General features: G+C 45.7%; 1 protein-coding gene across 2 annotated transcripts in view; it reads left to right on the plus strand.

The window, feature by feature from the left end:
* The first annotated feature begins 848 nt into the window (after positions 1-848).
* Positions 849-20,664, plus strand: part of il16 (interleukin 16) — a 31,669-nt gene continuing 11,853 nt past the window's right edge. Inside the window, exons 1-15 of one of the 2 annotated variants that reach the window (XM_086152959.1) lie at positions 849-967; positions 2,138-2,324; positions 3,204-3,321; positions 6,296-6,411; positions 7,162-7,258; positions 11,123-11,221; positions 11,335-11,425; positions 14,487-14,632; positions 14,723-14,833; positions 14,928-15,042; positions 15,381-15,454; positions 17,331-17,544; positions 17,635-17,752; positions 17,839-17,971; positions 20,249-20,369. In XM_086152959.1, coding sequence (XP_086009085.1) covers positions 961-967; positions 2,138-2,324; positions 3,204-3,321; positions 6,296-6,411; positions 7,162-7,258; positions 11,123-11,221; positions 11,335-11,425; positions 14,487-14,632; positions 14,723-14,833; positions 14,928-15,042; positions 15,381-15,454; positions 17,331-17,544; positions 17,635-17,752; positions 17,839-17,971; positions 20,249-20,369 — 1,747 coding nt within the window. In that variant the 5' untranslated portion in view covers positions 849-960. Of the gene's footprint in view, positions 968-2,137; positions 2,325-3,203; positions 3,322-5,390; positions 5,451-6,295; positions 6,412-7,161; positions 7,259-11,122; positions 11,222-11,334; positions 11,426-14,486; positions 14,633-14,722; positions 14,834-14,927; positions 15,043-15,380; positions 15,455-17,330; positions 17,545-17,634; positions 17,753-17,838; positions 17,972-20,248; positions 20,370-20,664 lie in introns of those variants that run through there. The other variant, XM_086152960.1, reaches the window with a different exon arrangement.

Below are 20,664 nucleotides of genomic sequence, written 5' to 3' on the forward strand. Positions count from 1 at the left end.
AGCATCTGAATCCTGGTCTTTACAAAACCACAAGACTTGAGTAGATCATCGCTTTCAGCACTTCCACCCCCACTGGCCGACACCTCACCACCGGGAGGAAGACATTTGCTAGATATCAAGAGACACCAGACCAGGATGGGGTGTCACCCTCCTGTCTGACTAGCTGCCCCCCCTGTCTTCACACGGATCTTCAACAGTTCACAGGACCTGCATGGAGTTCTTTCCTGTGTCACAATAATCCTGTCCCGAAGAAGTCCTCCATCTTTGGGAAGACATCTGAGCAGCTGGTGTTGTCCCACCTGAAGACATCTGGTCCTGCCCCCAGACTGTGTGGAGATGTTGGCGGATTTCAGGAGGAGCTCACTGACTACTGTAGAATCTTCTCGGATCCATCATCTTCCAGGACCTGAAGGGGTCATCCAAAGCAGATCGTGTCCTTTAAAAGTTCTAACATAGGATGTATATTTTGCGCCAGCTCAGGAGATTCAACCTGCCCCAAAGGCTGTTGGTCCAATTCTACGCATCCACCATCCAGTCTGTTGGTCTCCTTGGTCATTCTGCAGTTCTGCTGATGGCCACCAGGGGCAGCACCCTCAAAGTCAGGTCCAGCTCCTGTGTGTGTGTGTGTGTGTGTGTGTGTGTGTGTATGTGTGAGAACTCATTCATACCTTATTTGCTGTTCTTCCATGAGCTGATGTTTCTCCTCAGACACACACACAGGGGGAGGGGGGGGGGGGGGGCACAGTGAGGTTATTCACACACACACACAAGAGCAGCACAGAGGAGTGTGTGTCTGCTGTCTCCTCCCACTGGAAAGGGGGCAGAGCTTCAGGCCTTACTGGAGCCCAGTGTTCCTCCATGAAGAAGAGGAGAAGAAGGAGGCGAAGAAGAGGAGGAGCTCGGGTTAAGTCCTCGTGGTGGATCTCAGTGAGGACGAAGATCTGACGGTTGAAGGAGCTTATGATCGGTGAGTGATCACTGCTGGGGGGGAACCTCCAGGACAGACCTCATTGGATGATTTCAGCTCTTCATCATGTTCATCCTCCTCTTCAAGTTCTTCATGTTCATCTTCGTCATGGTCCTCTTCTCCATCTTCTCCCCCCGCTTCATCTTAATCTGTATATTCCTCTCATATTCTTATCTTCATCATGTTTCTCTTCCTGTGTTGTTGTTGCCATGAATGAGATGTTTTGATTGGCTGTTGCTCCAGGGTGCCCCCTGGTGTCAGAGGGAGAAGCAGTAGAGTTTGTGTGTGTGTGTGTGTGTGTGTGTGTGTAAACACAGGTTCTGTGACCATAGAACCAGAGACAACCTGCAGAACCTTTACCAACACATACTTACATATACATGGATAGATACACACATACAGACACACACACATGCATAAACAGACTCATATACACACACAGAAACGCAAAATGACACATACAAATATCCACTTATGCATGCATAGAAACACACTCACAGACACACACACAGGGAAACACATACACGACCACAACCACATACACTCATGAATACACACACCCACAGATGCAAATAAACACAGACACATAGACACACACAAACACACACACGGAGTTGTTCCACAGAGTCCCTTTGTGTGTCTGTCACTTTCACCTTCCCGCCCACATCGCCGCTGCCCAAAATAGAGTGCTCTGTGTGTGTGTGTGTATATGTTTGTGTCTGTGTGTGTGTCCGCGCATCAGCTTCCCGGGGGGTGTGTCAGCACCCCCCTCAGGCTGTCCCAGCAGCTGCAGCTGGACTTCAACCTTCCACCCCTGGACATGGTTGTCGTGGAAACCAGTTTCCCAAGTCCCGCTGGTGTTGGACGCGGGTCAGGTGCCGTGTTGCTGCAGAGACACCCGGTGCCATGACATCATTCGGGGAGTTGTTTTCCCCCTGTGCGGCCCGTAATGCCTTAGCTGGCCACGCTAACGCTATTAGCCCAGCGGGTGGTGGGGCGGGCTAAGATGACCTTCGGCGAACTGGAGCAGCGGCACGAACACCGTCTGAACAACGGCATGATTTAACTGCAGTCATGAGGTGGGAGGGTGGGGTGGAGGGGGGAGCGACGGAGGAAGAGTGCTTTTATCAGCTCGCCGTCGACTAACTGGATCTTCTAATTGGCCTCCAGAGCCAACGCCTCCATTAGGCCCAGGGCCCGGTGGGGAGGGGGCAGACGCTACCGCCGCCACGCCCCGCCGCCGCCGCTACCGTTGCTCCCAACGTAGAAGAAGAGCTGGGATGGAGAGGAGACACCGTGACCAGAGGAGCGGCGGCCGGCAGGACCGCCGTCCTAGGAAGATATCCACCCTCTCCAGGTACCAAAATGCCGGCGTGATGTAATCAACTGCCGGAGCTCGCTCGGGGTTACGTGACCCACCAGCATCGCTCTGGAGCCTGGGATCATTTGACTGTCACATGACCAGAGAGGAACACCAGAGAAGATAAGCCCCCCAATCTTGGTTTAGCCTTGTCATGCTGTGTTAAAGTTGTATTCCAGGATAATGCTTCTAAACCAGGATTTCCTTTCTAATCCTGGATTAACCCTCTGATTCTGTCTTCACATTGTACACCCGGGTTATGCTTGTAAAACATGGATTTTCCTTCTCATCCTGGATTAATGATCTGATCCTGGATTTCCCTTCTAATCCTGTATTAAAGTCTTCAGTGTTCCGACTAGTCCTGGATTAACCCTCTGATTCAGGATTGGTCGTCTGATCCTGGATTTCCCTTCTAATCCTGTATTAAAGTCTTCAGTGTTCCGACTAGTCCTGGATTAACCCTCTGATTCAGGATTGGTCGTCTGATCCTGGATTTACCTTCTAAACCTGGATTAACTCCCTGATCATGGAATAACCTTCTTGTCCTGAATTAAATTACTGATCCTGGATTTTCATCTGAATCTGAGGTTTTTCTTCTAATCTTGGATTAAATCCTGGATTCAACTTCTGAACTCAGATTAACATTCTACACTCATATTAATTTTCTATCTTGGATTTTCCTTCTAGTCCTGGATCTTCCTTTTAAACCTGGATTAACCCTCTAATTCCAATGAATCCCCTGAAAATCATTTAATTATCTCATAGAATAAAACCTGCTTCTCTTAGAACATCTGAGATGAACCTCTGAGGGCCACCTCCTAGCTTCTCGCCCAGTCAATATCTGAGGAGGTCTGATGTCACCTGTGATGTCACCAGGTCACTGATCTTCTGCCGCTCGAAGACTGCCGATGACTGTCCCGGTCCGGAGGAGGGGGCGGGGCCAGAGGCTGGGGATGCCAGGGGGAGGAACAGCAGGAGAACCTTCAGCCTCAAGGTGAGGACTTCCGGGACCTGCATGCTGCTGCATACCGTGAGGCGTGATGGTCCGCATCCAAAGCAAGTTCCGGGTGTGATCCAGATCCAGAATCAGTTCTCATTCGAGACCTGGTACATTTCTGGAACCGTCAGAACCAGGGTTCTCATCTGTGGCCTCCACATCCTTGTCCTGGTCCTGTTTCTAGCCCTGGTGCTTGTCCAGCACTAATGTTCACACCTGTCGCTCATGAGGCTCTGTCTGATCTGGGCCTTGGTCCACTTCTACTGGTCTGGAGCAGGTTCGGAACAGAGTGAAGTTGTCAAATGTGTCTTTCTGACCCAAAGCTGAACCAGAACGGTTTTGAGCCATGAAATTCCTCTCCGGGTGGTTTCTCCTGCTTCTAGAACAGTCAGAACGGTCTGGATATCTTGTCCTGGAGTCCATATTTGCAAAGAAGACCTGGTTTGGTTCAGTTCTCTGGCCCAGCCTCCATCTGGAGAACATTCAGGGATCCAAATCTGTGACCTTACCCAATAAACTCAGAACCGTGCTGCTGCTTGAATATGAACCAGAACCTGTCCTCCTACCTACAGTTGCCACTGTGGACCACATTGGATCAGTGAAGGTTCTGTCCTGATCCATGATGTTCTACCAGTGATTTCTAAATGTGACATGAGAACGTGCGGAGGTCATCAGTGTGACCCCGGATCTATGGTTGGAGAACCTAAGTGGTCTGCAGGTTCTAGAGCCTTCTTAGCCGAGACCTTCTCCTGGTCACGTCTGTTTTTCGTCCACCTTAATTGGATTTCCTTGGTTCTCCACTGGCGGTGTTCCAAGCTTGTTGAGGCTCCACGTGAATCTGTCCTAATCAGGTTACCTTCCTCACACCCACCTCCCGTGGTCCTCTGAAGGGGAAGCAGTTCTAAGCTGGTTCACCATCTCCTGAACCCAGATGAAGCCCTTGCGCTAGGCTGAACGGAGCTTCTCTGAACCATAGAACCTCCTTTAGCTGAGAGTTCCGTCACATGCTGGCCGTCGCAGGTCCCAGCTGGGTGGAACGTCAGAAGCCCAGACAAGGACAGGATTGTTCTGCAGCGCAAGCCCGTGGGGTTGACATCTCAGGAACGTTGCACCGCCTACCTACCGCCTCCTGCTCAGAGGTTACACAGCTGGTTCTCCAACGTTCTGTTCAGAGCACAAGTTAGCTTTTACACGGAACATGCCCGGGCACCCTTTGAAGGCTAACAAGGCTCGCACGCCTTCTAGTTAGCACTCCAACAACAAGCTAGTGCACTTTCTAGTTAACACACTGGAATAACAAACCAGTAGACCTTCTAGTCAGTACTCTTACAACAAGCCAGTGCACCTTCTACTTAACAACAAATTAGTAGACCTTCTAGTTAGCACACTGTAGCACGCTGCAACAACAAACACAAAACAACAAAGTGGACCACTAGTTAGCAAATGACTAACTAAAGGCTTGCACCCTTTTATGTTAGCATTTCAACAACAAGTTACAATTATTTATACTTCACTGATCCCTCATGGGATTCGTTCTCTACAATTAACCCATGATGGATGAACCATGAGCAGTTTGTCTGCTGACCATTAGCGCTAGGAGAGCAGTTAGGGGTTCAGTGTCTTGCTCAACAACACTTTGACACACTTGGAGGACCAGGAATGCTCGGTTCCGAAGATGATTGCTCTACCTCTTGCGCCACGCCGCCACTTGTGCCACTGGTTAGCTCACTTTGACAACAAATTAATGGACCTTCTCCTTCGCACACCATAACATCAAGTCAGTGCAGCTTCTAGTTAGCACACTGTAGCAGCAAGCGAGTGCACCTTCTAGATAGCGCATGTCAAACTAAATGATAGCACATCTACTAGTTAGCACATTCAAACTACAAGCTAGCGCAAATTCGATGCCTATTTAGGTTGCTATGGGCTAAGGTGTTTTTTCCTCATCCAAAACTGTCCCCCCCTGTAGGAGCCTAGTATAAGAGCGTCTGTTTTCCTACTCCTTTCCCTTTGTTCTTCTTTATTTCCTCTAAGATGGTGCAGGAAGACGGGCAGCCTGTTGCAGCAGCTCAACTGCTCCTGTGACACAAGAATTTCCCCTTGGGGATCAATAAAGTATTCATTCAGTCAGTCAAGCTTATGTACCTTTTAGTAGGCACACTAAGGACTAGCGTGTGTACCTTCTCCTTATCACACTGACAAAAAGCTTTTTTTGCACCTTCTAATTAGCACACTAACAACAAGCTTGTGTACCTTTTAGTAGGCACACTAACAACAAGCATGTGTCCCTTCTAGTTAGTACACTCTTACAACAAACTTTTGCACCTTTTAATTAGCAAACTATAACAACAAGCTTGTGTATCTTTCAGTGAGCACTCTAACTACAAGTTATGTACCTTCTAGTTAGCACACAATAACAACAAGCAAGTGTACCTTCCAGTTAGCACACTGAAACAAGCGCATCTTCTAGTTTGCACACATAAAACTAATTAACGCACTTCTAATTAACACACTCATAACAACAACCCAGTGAACCTTCTTGTCACAACAATCAACTTCTAGTTACAATGCTGTTACAACATAGTGCACCTTCTAGTTAGCACACCGTTACAACAAGCTAACTCATCTTCTACCAAGCATACTTAAACAACAACCAAGCTCACCTTCTAGTAAGCACTCTCTTAACTACAAGGTACCTCAAGAGGCTTGAGTCTGGGTTTCTAAAACCTGCTGAAGGGCTCTAACACCAGCTAGCACCACCACTTTTTACCCAAAGTGTTCCCATGCACGCAGAAAAAGATGGAAGATTTAAGATGGTTGTGGGCGGGGCCCACCGGCTCCTGGTCCAATAGGCCGAGAGCAGAGACAACATTTGTTGTGCTCTGGTAGTTTGCTGGTTATGGTGAATGTCTGGTAACCTGGTGTGTGTGTGTGTGTGTGTGTGTGTGTGTGTGTGTCTGTGTTGTAACAGGAGAGCAGCATCTGGAGGATGTGTGTGACCACAGGGCCTGTGGATGAGGGGATGGGGCCACAGATGTCCGACCACTGTGTCCAGACAGACGAGGACACCGGCATTGACCCCAACAGGTAGAACCTCCAGGACATGCCGGACCTTCTGGAAGGTTCTGGACCATCCTGACGGATATTCAGGCCTTTTTCAAAAGAAATCCAGGTGAACCTTCTAATGTCTAATTACCACATTCCAACAACTAGCTAGCAGGTCCTTTATTTAGCACATCTCTAACTGAAGGCCAGCATATCGTCGAGTTAGCACACTCCAACAATAAGCTAGTGCAGTCTTTAGGTAGCAAACTGTGACAACAAGCTAGCACACTTCAAGTTAGCACATGTCCAACTGAAAGCTAGCACAAGTTCTAGTTTACACGTCTAACTGAAGGCCAGCATCCCTTCTTGTTAGCACACTCCAACAGTAAGCTAGTGCAGCCTATTGGTAGCACACCCTGACATCAAGCGAGCACACTTTCTAGTCAGCATGGGATTCAAACAAGCTATGACACCTTCTTATTTGCAGACTCCAACAAGAAAGCACACCTAGTTAGCACGTCTCATTTAAGGTCAGCACATCTTCTTGTTAGCAAAGTACAACAGCAACCTAGTACCCCCTCTAGGTAACACCGGCTAAAATCAAGCTAGCCCACCTTGTTGTTCGCAGTCTGGCTGGATTCTAACATTCTCATGTGTTAACTCTCACAACTGATGTGGGGCTCTAAAACTTGAGGGAACTTCCAGAGCCTTCCAGACAATCAGACCATAAAAATGTGGTGCATGTTTTCACTTGATTTTATTTTGATGGTCTTGCTGCATTTTCCTGTCCAGAGGCTGCAGTTTCCTGCATCCAGTGCCACCATCAACAACCTCCTTCAACAGCGGCGTGTGGCTGGAGGGGGATGAGAGACGGAGTCTGTATGGCCAGGTGACTGCAGCTTGTTCCAGCTTCATGATCACAGGTCCTGTCTGACTGCAGACCCCAGACCTGTCAACCCTGACCTCTAGACCTTGACCTCTGACTCAAGGTTTATGACCGTTGATGCTTGACTCCAGACCTCTGGACACTGATATCTGACACCTGAGCTCTGACTCCAAACCTTTAGACCAGGGGTCATCAACCTTTTTGAGACTGAGGGCTACTTCCTGGGAACTGATTAAGGCAAAGAGCTACCGGTTTTATACACACTTCCAAACAGCCAATTTGCTCAATTTAGCTTTAATTATATGTTATTATGTTATTACTAATCTTCTTCTTCTTCTTCTTCTTCTTCCTCTTCTTCTTCCTCTTCTTCTTCCTCTTCTTCTTCCTCTTCTTCTTCTTCTTCTTCTACTTCTTCTTTCAGCTTTTCCCTTCAGGGGTCACCAGAGCGAATCAACCTTCTCCATCTAACCCTATTCTTTGTATCCTCCTCTCTCACACCAGCTATCTTCATATGCTCTCCCACTACGTCCATAAATCTTCTCTTTGGTCTTCCCTGAGACCTTCTACCTGTCAGCTCCAATTCCAGCATCCGTCTACCAATATATTCACTATCCCTCTGTACATGAACGAACCATCTCAGTCTGGCTTCTCTGACCTTCTCTCCTAAATATCTAACATGTGGTGTTCCTCTGATAGACTAATTTCTGATCCTATCCATCCTGGTCACTCCCAAAGAGAACCGTAGCATCTTCATCTCTACAACCTCTAGTTCTGCCTCCTGTCTTTTCGTCATTATAACAGTTTCTAAGCCATTCAGCATCGCTAGTCCACCACTGTCTTGTACACCTTTCCTTTCATTCTGGCTGATAGTATTCTATCGCATAGTACCCCTGACACTTTTCTCCACCCATTCCAGTCTGCTTGAACCCGTCTCTTCATCTTTTTTCCGCACTCTCTGGACGGTTGACCCCAAGTACCTGAAATCCTCCAACTTCTGAATCTCCACTCCCTGGAGCCTCACCGTTCCAGCCGAGTTCCTCTCATTCACACCCATATTCTCTGTCTTACTGCGACTAACCTTCATTCCTTTCCTTTCCAGTGCATATCTCCACCTCTCTAGATTTTCCTCAACCTGTTCTCTGCTCTCACTGCAGATCACAATGTCATGTGCAAACATCATGGTCCATGGCGATTCCTGTCTAATCTCATCTGTCAGCCTGTCCATCACCATTACAAACAAAAAGGGGCTCAGAGCTGATCCCTGATGGAGTCCCACCTCCACCTTGAACTCCTCTGTTACCCCTACAGCACACCGCACCACTGTCTCATAGCTAGTCTACATGTCCTGCACCAGTCAAACATACATCTTGGCCACTCCAGATTTCCTCATACAATACCAGAGTTCCTCTCTTGGCACCCTGTCATATGCTTTTTCTAGGTCTACAAAAACACAAAGCAGCTTCTTCTGGCTTTCTTAGTACTTCTCTATTTGTTCGTTCTTCACCTGGGCCTCGACTGATCTGGTATGATCTGGTTATTAGTGGCGGGCTGTTCATTTCACACCTATGCCGTCAGTAGTGCTCCATTTATCAATACACCGTTCAATAACTCTTTTATGCCTATAAAAAACATAATGCAGAAATGACTTCTGCGCTCAGTCTAGTTTCCACTACTCTTGCCCATAACTTCATTGTATGGCTCATCAACTTTATCCCTCTATAGTTGCTGCAATTCCTCACAACCCCCCTTGTTCTTAAAAATGGGCACCATCATAATTTATGTCCATTCTTCAGGCATCTTCTTACTCTCCAAGATCCTGCTGAACAATTTAGTCAGAACTCTACCACTACGTCTCCTAGACACTTCCACACCTCCACAAGTATATCATTAGGACCAACTGCTTTTCCACTCTTCATCCTCTTCAATGCCTTCCTCACCTCACTTTTACTGTATTAATGATGATAACAAGATAGGAAATAAATTAATATCAACATGCAACACTTTATTTCTATGTTTTCATGTTTCAGTGTTTTTCAAATTGAACATTTTCAAATGACTTCTACAACAGCACTAGGAAATCATGTTGTATCTCTGCAGCATTGTTAACATTTATAACACTATACAAGGCTAAGAAAAAATGTATTTAACAGTTGTGCTATTAAATGTTACATTTTACAAACATTTAACAAATCACGAATTACACATTTTGAACAGGACACCAAATACGGTATCTGTTTCTTTGTCAGTTAGTGGGCAGCCTTACATTGCATGCTCTCCACCAGTGTATTGTTCTCTGGTGTGTAACTTGACACTGCAACTCTGAGTGAGTCTTGCAGATGTGCATCAGTGAGGCGTGTTCTGTGTTCGTTCCTGATGGAATTCATGTCAGAAAAGGCTGATTCACAAAGATAGGTTGAACCAAATCGGCTTGCAACCTTCCGAGCTGCTGTGCACACACCACTGTATTTTTCTGTGTCAACAAGGGCCCAAAAGCTTTGTGTACCCTGGTAGGCTTTGAGGTGGAGGTCATTTTGCAATGTTACAATTTCAAGCTCCATCTGCCCAGCATCAAGAGTGAACGTTGCACTTAAATTCTCACCCACGTTTGATACGGCCACGTTCAGTAAAGGATTAGAAATGAAGGACACACATGGTTCAGCTGGACTCCAGCTGGTCAGCCAAGTTCACCGACTTGGCCGACATTATTCTTACCATTGTAAATGTGGAGTGGAGATAACATCGGTTCCATACTTCTCATCTTCAAGCACAGTTTTTGCAGTTATCATCATTGCTTCTTTGATAACCGGCCCATCTGAAAATGCTTTCTTTTGCCTAATCAAGAATTGCGTAGCTCTTAATGAACCTTCGCTTGCTTTTTTGGAGCTTTCCATGGGTCATATGAAATAAGATAGTTAGCATGTCGGGTAGTTAGCATGGTAGCATTTGTGACAAGTTGTAAAATCTCTCTCCACATTGTGTCGTTTTCCGTCGCGACAGAGGCCCTGCAAATGACACACGCAGGCTCCTTTCACAGTCGTAAAAAAAAAACTCTACCTCCCATTCATCGTAAAAATGATAGGTTTTCTGTCTTTTTTCTGCCATCTTTTTGCCATCATTGTTTTTTTGCTGCTCCATAAACGCTACATTTTGAGCATATGCACAATTCTGAACTTTGAACTATTGTAGGTCAGAGTTCATATATTATAAATGAACTCTGACCTACTATAAGGACAGTTTTTTTTCGATTTTTTTTTTTTTTAATAAATGCGTTTTTTTTTTTTTCACTTGTTTTAACAAGCAAGACAAAAAAAATAAAAATTAAATGAATAGATGCAGCTCACTGATAAGTGCAGTTATTTAAAATGATTTTAGAACAGGCCTGCGGGCAACTCACATGGCCCTTATGGACGACCTGGTGCCCACAGGCATTATGTTGGCGACCCCTGCTCTAGACCTTGACCTTTGGTCTCTCTACCCTCTGACCCCTGACCAGGGCCACCTTGATGAAATGACTACATATGACCCAGACCAAGCACTAACACATGAGGCTGGATGAACCTGTGAGCATCTGATTTTCAGGAGAACCTTCCTGTGGTTCTAAACATGTTCTGTGTGGCTTAAGTGTGGTTCTCAGGCTCCGTCAGTCCCATATGTTCAGTAGAGCCTAAAGGTTTGGTTGGTTCTACAGGTCCTGCAGGCACTTTTAGCAGATTTAGCAGATTTAACAGCACTTTTCCTTAGATCCTGAAGTATTTATTGGTTCTTACTTGATCTGTGGGTTCTCTTGGTCCTTGTAAGTTCTTTAGGGCTCAGTAGCCCTCCTCGTCCAGAGGTCAAAGGTCACAGCTCTGGCTCCTTATGGTGCAGGTTCCTTCATGTGAAGACCCTCCTCATCCTCACAGTGTGTGGTCCTCTGGTGCTGCACCGCCTGATCAGGACCTTCTGACCAACAACAACCACATCAAGGTCCGAGTACACACTGTACTGCGTTACTCATTACCCCACTGTACTACCAGAACTGCAATCTCCCAGTACTTCCCTTTTCATATGTGTGTATGTGTATGTGTGTGTGTGTGTAGCTGCCCGTCCCAGAGGTAAATACAGACGGGTGTTTGGACTCAGAGAAGACCGACCCAACGTCCTGCAGCAGAAGCAGATCAAACTCCACCAGTGAGTGTGTGTGTGTGTGTGTCTGTGTGTATAAACACACAGACACATGTACACACAAAAATACATACGCAACATTTATATATAAACACATAGAGGACATTTATATATATTTTTACAGAGCATTTATATATTATTTAATACATTTATAAATACTATATATTCCATACTACATGTAAATTTGCATGTACTCATATTCATCCATCCATCCATCCATCCATCCATCCATCCATCCATCCATCTTCTCTTGCTTATCTGGAGTCGGGTCGCAGAAGCAGCAGCCAAAGCAGTGAGGCCCAGACTTCCCTCTCCCCAGCCACATGGTCCAGCTCATCTGGGGGGACCCCAAGGCGTTCCCAAGCCAGCCTAGGGAGATTGTCTCTCCAGCGTGTCCTGGGCCATCCCCGATCATACCGGATCGGTCAAGGCCCGGGTCGACAATGACCGCCATTGGTACAGATGACCGACAGGGAACCAATGGAAACTGGGTTACTGAAGGTCAAAGAAGGAGAAGGGGAGGGCATGTTCGGAAGCAGAGAGAGAAGAGAAAAGGCAAGGATCCGGGACTGAGAGTAGGGACTTTGAATATTGGGACGATGACAGGAAAAGGTAGAGTTGGTCGACATGATGCAGAGTAGGAAAGTGGATATACTGTGTGTCCAGGAGACCAGGTGGAAAGGTAATAAGGTTAGAAGCTTAGGAGCAGGCTTTATGTTGTACTATCATGGTACTGACAGGAAGATAAATGGAGTAGGAGTTATCTTGAAGTAGGAGTTTGTTAGAAATGTTCTGGAGGTGAAAATAATGTCAAATAGACTATGAGTCTGAAACTGGAAATTGAAGGTGTGATGCTCAATGTTGTTAGTGGCTATGCCCCACAGGTGGGATAAAAGTTTGAGGAGAAGGAGAAGTTCTGGAAGGAGTTTGATGAATTGATACAGAATATCCCAAGAGGTGAGAGAGTGGCAATTGGTACAGACTTAGAAGGGTACAGACAATAGAGGGGATGGAGAAGTGATGGGCAGATTTGGTATACAGGACAAGAACACAGAGACACCGATGGTGGTAGACTTTGCAAAAAGGATGATAATGGCTATAGTGAACACTTTTTTCCAGAAAAGACAGGAACATAGGGTAACAACTAAGAGCGGAGGTAGGAGCACGCAGGTAGACTACATCTTGTATAGACAAGGTAACCTGAAAGAGATCAGTGACTGCAAAGTAGTTGTCGGTGAGAGCGTAGCCAGAAAGCATAGGATGCTGGTTTGAAGAATTACTCTGGTGACGAGAAAGATCAGAAGGACAAAGGCAGAGCAGAAGACAAAGTGTTTGAAGCTGAAAAGGGAGGAGTGTTGTATGGTTTTCAGAGAGGAGTTGAGAAAGGCTCTGGGTGGTCATGGAGAGCTTCCAGATGATTGGACAACAACAGCTAGTGTTATCAGGGCTGCAGTGTGGGGTAGGGGTAACAGAGAAGTTAAAGGTGGAGGTGGGACTCCACCAGGGATCAGCTCTGAGCCCCTTCTTGTTGGCAATGGTGACGGACAGGCTGACAGATGAGGTTAGACAGGAATCTCCATGGACCATGATGTTTGCAGATGACATTGTGATCTGTAGAGAGAGCAGACAACAGGTTGAGGAAAATCTAGAGAGATGGAGGTATGAGGAATGAAAGTTAGTCACAGCAAGACAGAGTAAATGTGTGTAAATAAGAGGAACTCAACTGGAACGGTGAGGCTACAGGGAGTGGAGATTAAGAAGTTGGAGGATCTCAGGTACTTGGGGTCAGCCGTTCAGAGCAACGGAGAGCGTGAAAAAGAGGTGAAGAGACGGGTCCAAGCAGGTTGGAATGGGTGGAGAAAAGTGTCAGGGGTACTATATGATAGAAGACTGTCAGCCAGAATGAAAGGAAAGGTGTACAAGACAGTGGTGAGACTAGCGATGCTCTATGGCCTAGAAACGGTTACAATGACAAAATGACAGGAGGCAGAGCTAGTGGTTGCAGAGATGAAGATGTTGAGGTGTTCTTTGGGAGTGACCTGGAAGGATAGGATCAGGAATGAGTCCATCAGAGGAACAGCACATGTTAGATGTTTTGCAGAGAAGGTAAGAGAAGCCAGACGGAGATGGTTGGGTCATGTACAGAGGAGGGATATTGAACATATTGGTAGATGGATGCTGGAATTGGAGCTGCAAGGCAAGAGGTCTCGAGGAAGACCAAAGAGAAGATTTATGGACGTAGTGAGAGAGGATATGAAGGTAGTTGGTGTGAGAGAGGAGGATACAGAGAATAGGGTTAGATGGAGAAGGTTGATTCGCTCTGGCGACCCCTGAAGGGAAAAGCCGAAAGGAGAAGAAGAATAAGAGGAAGAAGATACTGAACATTTATATCCTGGTCAAAAAATAAAGGGAACACTTGAACAACACAACATAACTCCAAGTTAATCACACTTCGGTGAAATCAAACTGTCCACTCAGACAGCAACGATGATTCCTTTTGACTTGTTTTAAGGACATTACATAGAAGTTGGATCAGCCCTTCTTGTGTTTTTCCACTTTCATTTTGAGTGTGACTCCAAATCCAGACCTCCATGGGTTCATACATTTGATTTCCATTGATAATTTTTGTTGTCAGCACTTTCAACTATGTAAAGAACAAGGTATTTAATAAGAATATTTCATTCATACGGATCTAGGATGTGTTATTTTAGTATTCCCTTTATTTATTTTTTGAGAAGTGTATCTGGATAAACACAGTGCACATATATATATATATGTCTAAAACATTTCAATACAAAACGAGACCATTTTTAGATTTAATATATATCCGCACAACATTTATAAATATGCATACATCACATACATATATACTGAACACTTATATGTAGACTGAACATTTACATGTATGTGCAGAACAGTTGTATACACATATATTATATCATACTATATATGTACTGATCATTTATATGCAAGTATGTCATGTGTGTGTGTGTGTGTATGTTTGTATATGTGTATGTGTACCTGTATTCTTGAGTGTTTATGTACACGTGTGTATTTGTGTGTGCAGGTGTGCACCCGTACTGGATCGGGGACTTGGACAGCATCATCCTGAAGACACCCGACCTGTTTGCAGGCCACCCCCCCTCCAGTGGGGGTTTCTATGGCAACAGGAAGTCCCTCTCCCAGCAGCTGGAGTGGACCAACACCACGCAGGTCCTGGATCCACCAGGGGGCCCCGTTTTCCTGGGGCCGGAGCACTTACCTCTGTTCGTTGTGTGTGTGTGTGTGTGTGTGTTTATACAGGCAGTGCAGCGTCCATCACGCTCACTAAGCTCCGCCCACCTCCTGCGCTCCTGCAGTAGCACCCAGGCCTTCCTCATCTGCAACATTGTCCTCATGAAGGGACACGGGAAGGTGCGGCTCCTAACCTGACCTTCCCGTGACCATCACGTGAGCTTCGCGTGACTTTTCTTTAGCCTTCACGTGTTCCCTGCGACTCTGCCTCCAGGGTCTGGGCTTCAGCATTGTGGGTGGCGGCGACAGCATTTACGGTCCAATGGGAATCTACGTCAAGACCATCTTCCCTGGGGGGGCAGCTGCTGCCGACGGGAGACTACAGGAAGGTCCGAGGGCTTCATCTTCATCAGGAGCATCGTTTTTTTAATTTTTGTTTATATTATCATCATCATCATCATCGTCAGCATCATTATTATTGTCATCAGCGTTATTATTATTAGCATTATTAACATAATCATTATCATTATTAGTCATATTATTATTATTACATCATTATCATCATCATTGTTACTATTTTTACCATAATAATTATTATTATTTGTAGTTGTAGTGGTAGGAGCAGGAATAATAGTAGTAGTATTTTCGGCATCTGCAGTTCCAGGTGCAGCCAGCAGGGTGTCCCGCTGAGCTGATCCGTGGTTGTGGTTCTGCTGGTTGTCTATAGGAGACGAGATCCTGGAGCTAAACGGGGAGTCTCTGCATGGCCTAAGCCACAGCCAGGCCCTGCACAAGTTCAAGGTGAGGTTGCCATGGCAATATGGGGGGTGGGGGATGAGGGGGGACTGTGGATTCCTGTCACAGGAACCCAGAGGAACCCAATCGAAACCAATGTGGTGCTTCAAGAAGCCAAACTGGACCTGGAATCCAACCCAGAACTGGACCCAAAGAATGGAACCCCTCGCCCCAAACGAACCAGGAGACAGGAAACAGGACGACCAGAGGCAAACCCTCAGAACCACAAACCTGAATTGAGGGATCCTGACGTGAGATCAAGAGTCATGGGATCAGAGAAGGATTTGGAACCAGGAACCCAAAGGAAAAGCAGCCAACGCAGAGGCAGAACCCAACCTTTGTGAGAACCTAGGGGGACTGCTATGAAACTCAATGCGCAAGAAGCAAAAACCATTGTTCTGAAAGACCTGCAGAGAACAGGTTCCAAAGGACCTGCTGGGAAACCTGCATCCTGTGGGTTTCAAACCACTTCCCCGTGGGACCTATAGAACCCGTTCCCTTTAGGTCCTTTATAGCCCATACCCTGCGGATCCTTTAGAAGCTGTGCTCTACGGGTCCTCTATGACCCTGATCCCTGCAGATCCTTTAGAATCCCTTCCCTGCTGGTCCATTAGAACCAGTTCCCTGTGGGTCATTCAGAAACCCTTCCTTGTGGATCCTTAAAGCACCACTACCTTGCAGGACCTTCCACACCTTTACCCTGCGGTTCCTTCAGAGCAGGGGTGTCAAACTCATTTGGAAGTTTTGCGGGCTACATATGGCCGAGGTAGATGTCAAATGGGCCGTACCATTAAAATGATAGCGCACGCAGCTTTTAAATAACCAAAATATCATGTCTTTCCTTTCTTTTGGTGTGAAGAAGTACAAGAACATTAGGAAAATCTCGAAACTTAATGAACAATCCTTTTACAAAACATTTCATGAAACACCTCATATTTCCTTAGGCAAACGTACAATTAACTTTTATCATTCACATGTATGCAACGACACAGCTGAAAATGTCCTCGGCCATTGTGGTGTCCATCATAGGCACCTCATAGTTTATAGGTTATCATAGGTCAAGAAAATCTTCAGTAACAGTCAGTGTCTCATCAACTCCACGAATAAATATGGCTATTGAGCCACGTCTGTGATATCAGCGCTATTATCAATTGCAATTGAAAATACAATAAATGACTCTACTCTCGGTTTCAATTGGCTGTCTAAATCAGTTGTCCTTGGAAGCTGTCATATTTTTCATTGTAATGAGTCTCGTGGTGGCGCCGAATATTATATTCCTTAAATACCAAAACTTGTTCCAAACACACCAAGCGCAAAGGTTTTCAGTTGGTCTCTGTAAATAAATTGGTAAATAAATAGTCCATTTTTTTTTTTTTTAAATTCTACACTTTTTCGGTTTTGATAATGACATTTTGGCTCATGGGGCTGTAGCGGGGTGGTAGAGAACAGGGTAGAAACAACGTCGTAACAAACAAGCTGCTGTTTGGTCGGTCTCAGCGATGCGGCTTGTCTTCTACTCTGACCAAAACAGTGCGCCCCGAGCGGATAATTTTTGAATTCCATTTAATAAAAAAAATTAAATCAATGTCTTTTATACATTTTTTCACTTTCAAATTATTCTGCGGGCCTGATCGAACTTCCTTGCAGGCGGGTTCCAGCCCGCGGGCCGTACGTTTGACAACCCCGGTTTAGAGCCTGTTCCCTGCTGATCCTTTAGAACACCTTTCATGTGGGACCTTTAGCACCGCTACTCTGCAGGCTCTTTTAGAATCCATTCTTTGTGGGTCCACTGCAACCCAGTCCCTGCTGGTCCATTAGAACTTGTACCCCGCTGCTTCATTAGAAACACATTGTTGACCCCCTCCGTTCTACCTGTCTGCAGCAAATCCGAAAGGGTCTCCTGACACTGGTGGTCCGGACCATCTTGCGTGGGGGTTCCACACCAGGTTTCACGCCCACGCCCCCCCCCCTCTGTAGGTCCCGCTCCCTCAGCTCCGCCGCCATCAGCGCCCCCCAACCAGACCTGGGGGACTACGGGTACCCAGCCCCTGCCCGGCCCCAGGACCGGGTCATGATAGAGATGGTTCTCCTCAAAGGTGAGCAAGTTTCCCCTGCAGAGGACGTCCCAAGAGTTAGGTCATCACACGTCTGTGTGTGTGTTTGTGTGTGTGTGTGTGTCTGACCAGAGTTAGGAGTGGGCCTGGGCATCGGGCTCTGCTGCATTCCCTCTGCTGACGGATCTCCTGGGATCTTCATCCACACCCTGTCTCCTGGCTCTGTAGCCCAAATGGACGGCAGGCTACGGTGAGACCACACAGGACCTCCGGGCGGACCTTTAAGAGGTTCCTCCGGATGGTGCTGTAGAGGAACATCTTCTGTGTGTATGCCAGGTGTGGAGATGAGATTGTGGAGATCAACGACACGGTGGTCTACAACATGACGCTAAATGACGTCTACGCCGTCCTGAGCCAGTGTCCTCCTGGTCCCGTTCACATCATCGTCAGCCGACACCCCGATCCCAAGGTCTGGCCCCCACCCTGGTGTCACTGACATGCTAGCTTGCTAATGTGCTAACATGCTTGCAAGATGGAAGTGCACCTGAGCCTAGCTCGGATCTCTCTCCTTTGGAAAACATGCTAACATACTACCACAGTTACATAGTGTGATGCTAACATGCAAATAAACTAAAATTGATAGATCTCAACATGCTATCACACTAATACAGCGGCATTGTGAGATGCTAACATTATAACACACTAATAGGTGCATAGTAAGATGCTGATACAGAGTAAGATGTTAATATATTAATTCATTGACAGAGCAACATGGTGATGAGCTAACACGCTAATATGTAGTAAATATAAAATGTATAATGTAGTAAGATGCTAACATGCTGACACACTATATAACATATAACAACATACTGTCATGCTAACATGATAAACCAGTTACATAGTCACATAGTTAGGTGCAAATATGCTAATATACGAGCACAGTCATATAGTAAAATGCTAACATTCTAACTCATTCACACGGTTATGTCCTAAGATGATAGTATACCGACACTCTCAGACTGTCACATATTAAGACGCTAACAAGCCAACTCATTAATTCAGTGAAATTGTAAGACGTTAACACTAAAATACAATTACATAGTTAGATCAATGAAAATAACTGAAAAGGAAATATCAATATGCTAATAAGCTGACACACTAAGACAGTTTCATAGCAAGATGCTAATACACTAGTTCACTAACATGGTGATATAGTAAGATAACATTAAGCTGCTAACACGTTAACACGGTCATGTTACAGTCGAGTGACATGCTAACATTCAAACTCACTAAGACAGGTACATTGTAAGAGGCAATCATGCTAAAATACTTACACTGTTGCATAGTAAGATGAACGGAAATAAATAAAAACGGAATATTAAGATGTTAACCTGCTGGCAAACTAAGACAGGTGCGTATTAAAATACTAGCATGCTAAAATATCAAGACATTCACTTATCAGAATGCCAACATACTAACACAGAATCATAGTAAGATGCTACCTTACAAACATATATCTTCTTCTTCTTCTCCATTCGGCTTTTCCCTCAATCAACCTTCTCCATCTAACCCTATTCTTGGTATCCTCCTCTCTCACACCAACTACCTTCATATCCTCTCTCACTACGTCCATAAATCTTCTCTTTGGTCTTCCCCGAGACCTTCTGCCTGTCAGCTCCTACCTCCGCTCTAATAGGTTACCCTATGTTACCTTTCCACCTGGTCTCCTTGACACTCGGTATATCCACATTCTCTACATCGTGGCGACCAACTCTTACCTTTTCTGGTCATAGTCCCACTCTTCAAAGTTCCTACTCTCAGTCCCAGACTCTTGCTTTTCCTCTTCTCTTTCTGCTTCCGAACACCCCTTCCAACTCTCCTTCTTCGACCAACAGTAGCCCAATTTTTACTGGTACCCTGCAGGTTATTGGCACCAATGGCGATTGTTGTTAACCCAGGCCTCGACTGATCCGGTATTAGATTATTATGTTTGATACTTATGTTTGGTTCTAACAAAAATTTTACATGGATGCCATTCCTGACGCAGCCCTCTCCATTTATTCGGGCGTGGGACCGGCTCAGGGAGACACCGGCCCGTGCTGCCCTGAGGCTGCATTAACATGGAAACATACATTAACTGTTAAATAGAAAAATGAATGAAAATTTATGGAAAGGAAATGTTAAGATGCTACTGATAGTAGTGTCATAAGACGCTAACATACTAACACGGTAACGCAGTTAGATGCTAACCTGTGAGCACACAATACAGTTAACATCCTGACTGTATTATGGTTACATGGTTAGAACTTAACACGCTGACACACATATAGAGCTACCTAGTGAAATGCTAACATGCTAATGCATTAACTTATCAGGTTACTAACAAACAAACACAGTAATAGTGTAAGATGCTACCATGCTAAAAGACATAAACAGTTAAATAGTAAGATGAATGAAAATAACTGAAAATTAAATGTTAAAATGCTACAAATAGTAATGTAGTAAGATGCTAGCATGCTAACACATCAACACAGTTACTTATTAAGATGCCAACACAATAAGACAGTGGGATATACCAACATGCAAGCACACCTGTACAGTTAAAATACTGACTGTAACACAGTTATATAGTGAAAACTTAACATGCTGACACAGAGTTACATAGTAAATGTTAACATGCTAACACTCCGACCTGCAACTGTGGCGTTGGGGGATGGCCTCAGTCACTTGACCTCTGGGCTCACAGGTCTCAGAGCAGCAGCTGAAGGAGGCCATCAGCCGAGCTGTTGGAAACAGCAAGCTGAAGAGGGACAGGAGCCAGTGGAGCTTCGTCGGCGAGCGTCCTCTTCACCGCACAGAGTCGCCAGGTAGGGGCTCAGAGGGTGGAGTTGATTGCCAGGGTAACCAATGCAAGGGAGCCTGCCAGCAACGTGCTATAGCAATTGATGCTATCTATGTAATGGGGATGAGTCCCCATACTAACTGATGGTATGGATCTTGCAAGGTTCATGCAGCCATAGCAAATGATGCTGTGGGCCATGCAAGGGACATGATACCATAGTAACCGATGACGGGGACCATAAAAAGGGACGTTACTGTGGTAACTAATAGTGGGCACCATGCCAGGGATAACAGATACTATGGATCTAACAGGGATGTGTT

Source organism: Fistularia commersonii, chromosome 9, assembly GCF_037954325.1.
Source record: "Fistularia commersonii isolate RoL2024-O1a breed Wild chromosome 9, RoL_Fcom_v1.0, whole genome shotgun sequence".
Classification (NCBI taxonomy): Eukaryota; Metazoa; Chordata; class Actinopteri; order Syngnathiformes; family Fistulariidae; genus Fistularia; species Fistularia commersonii.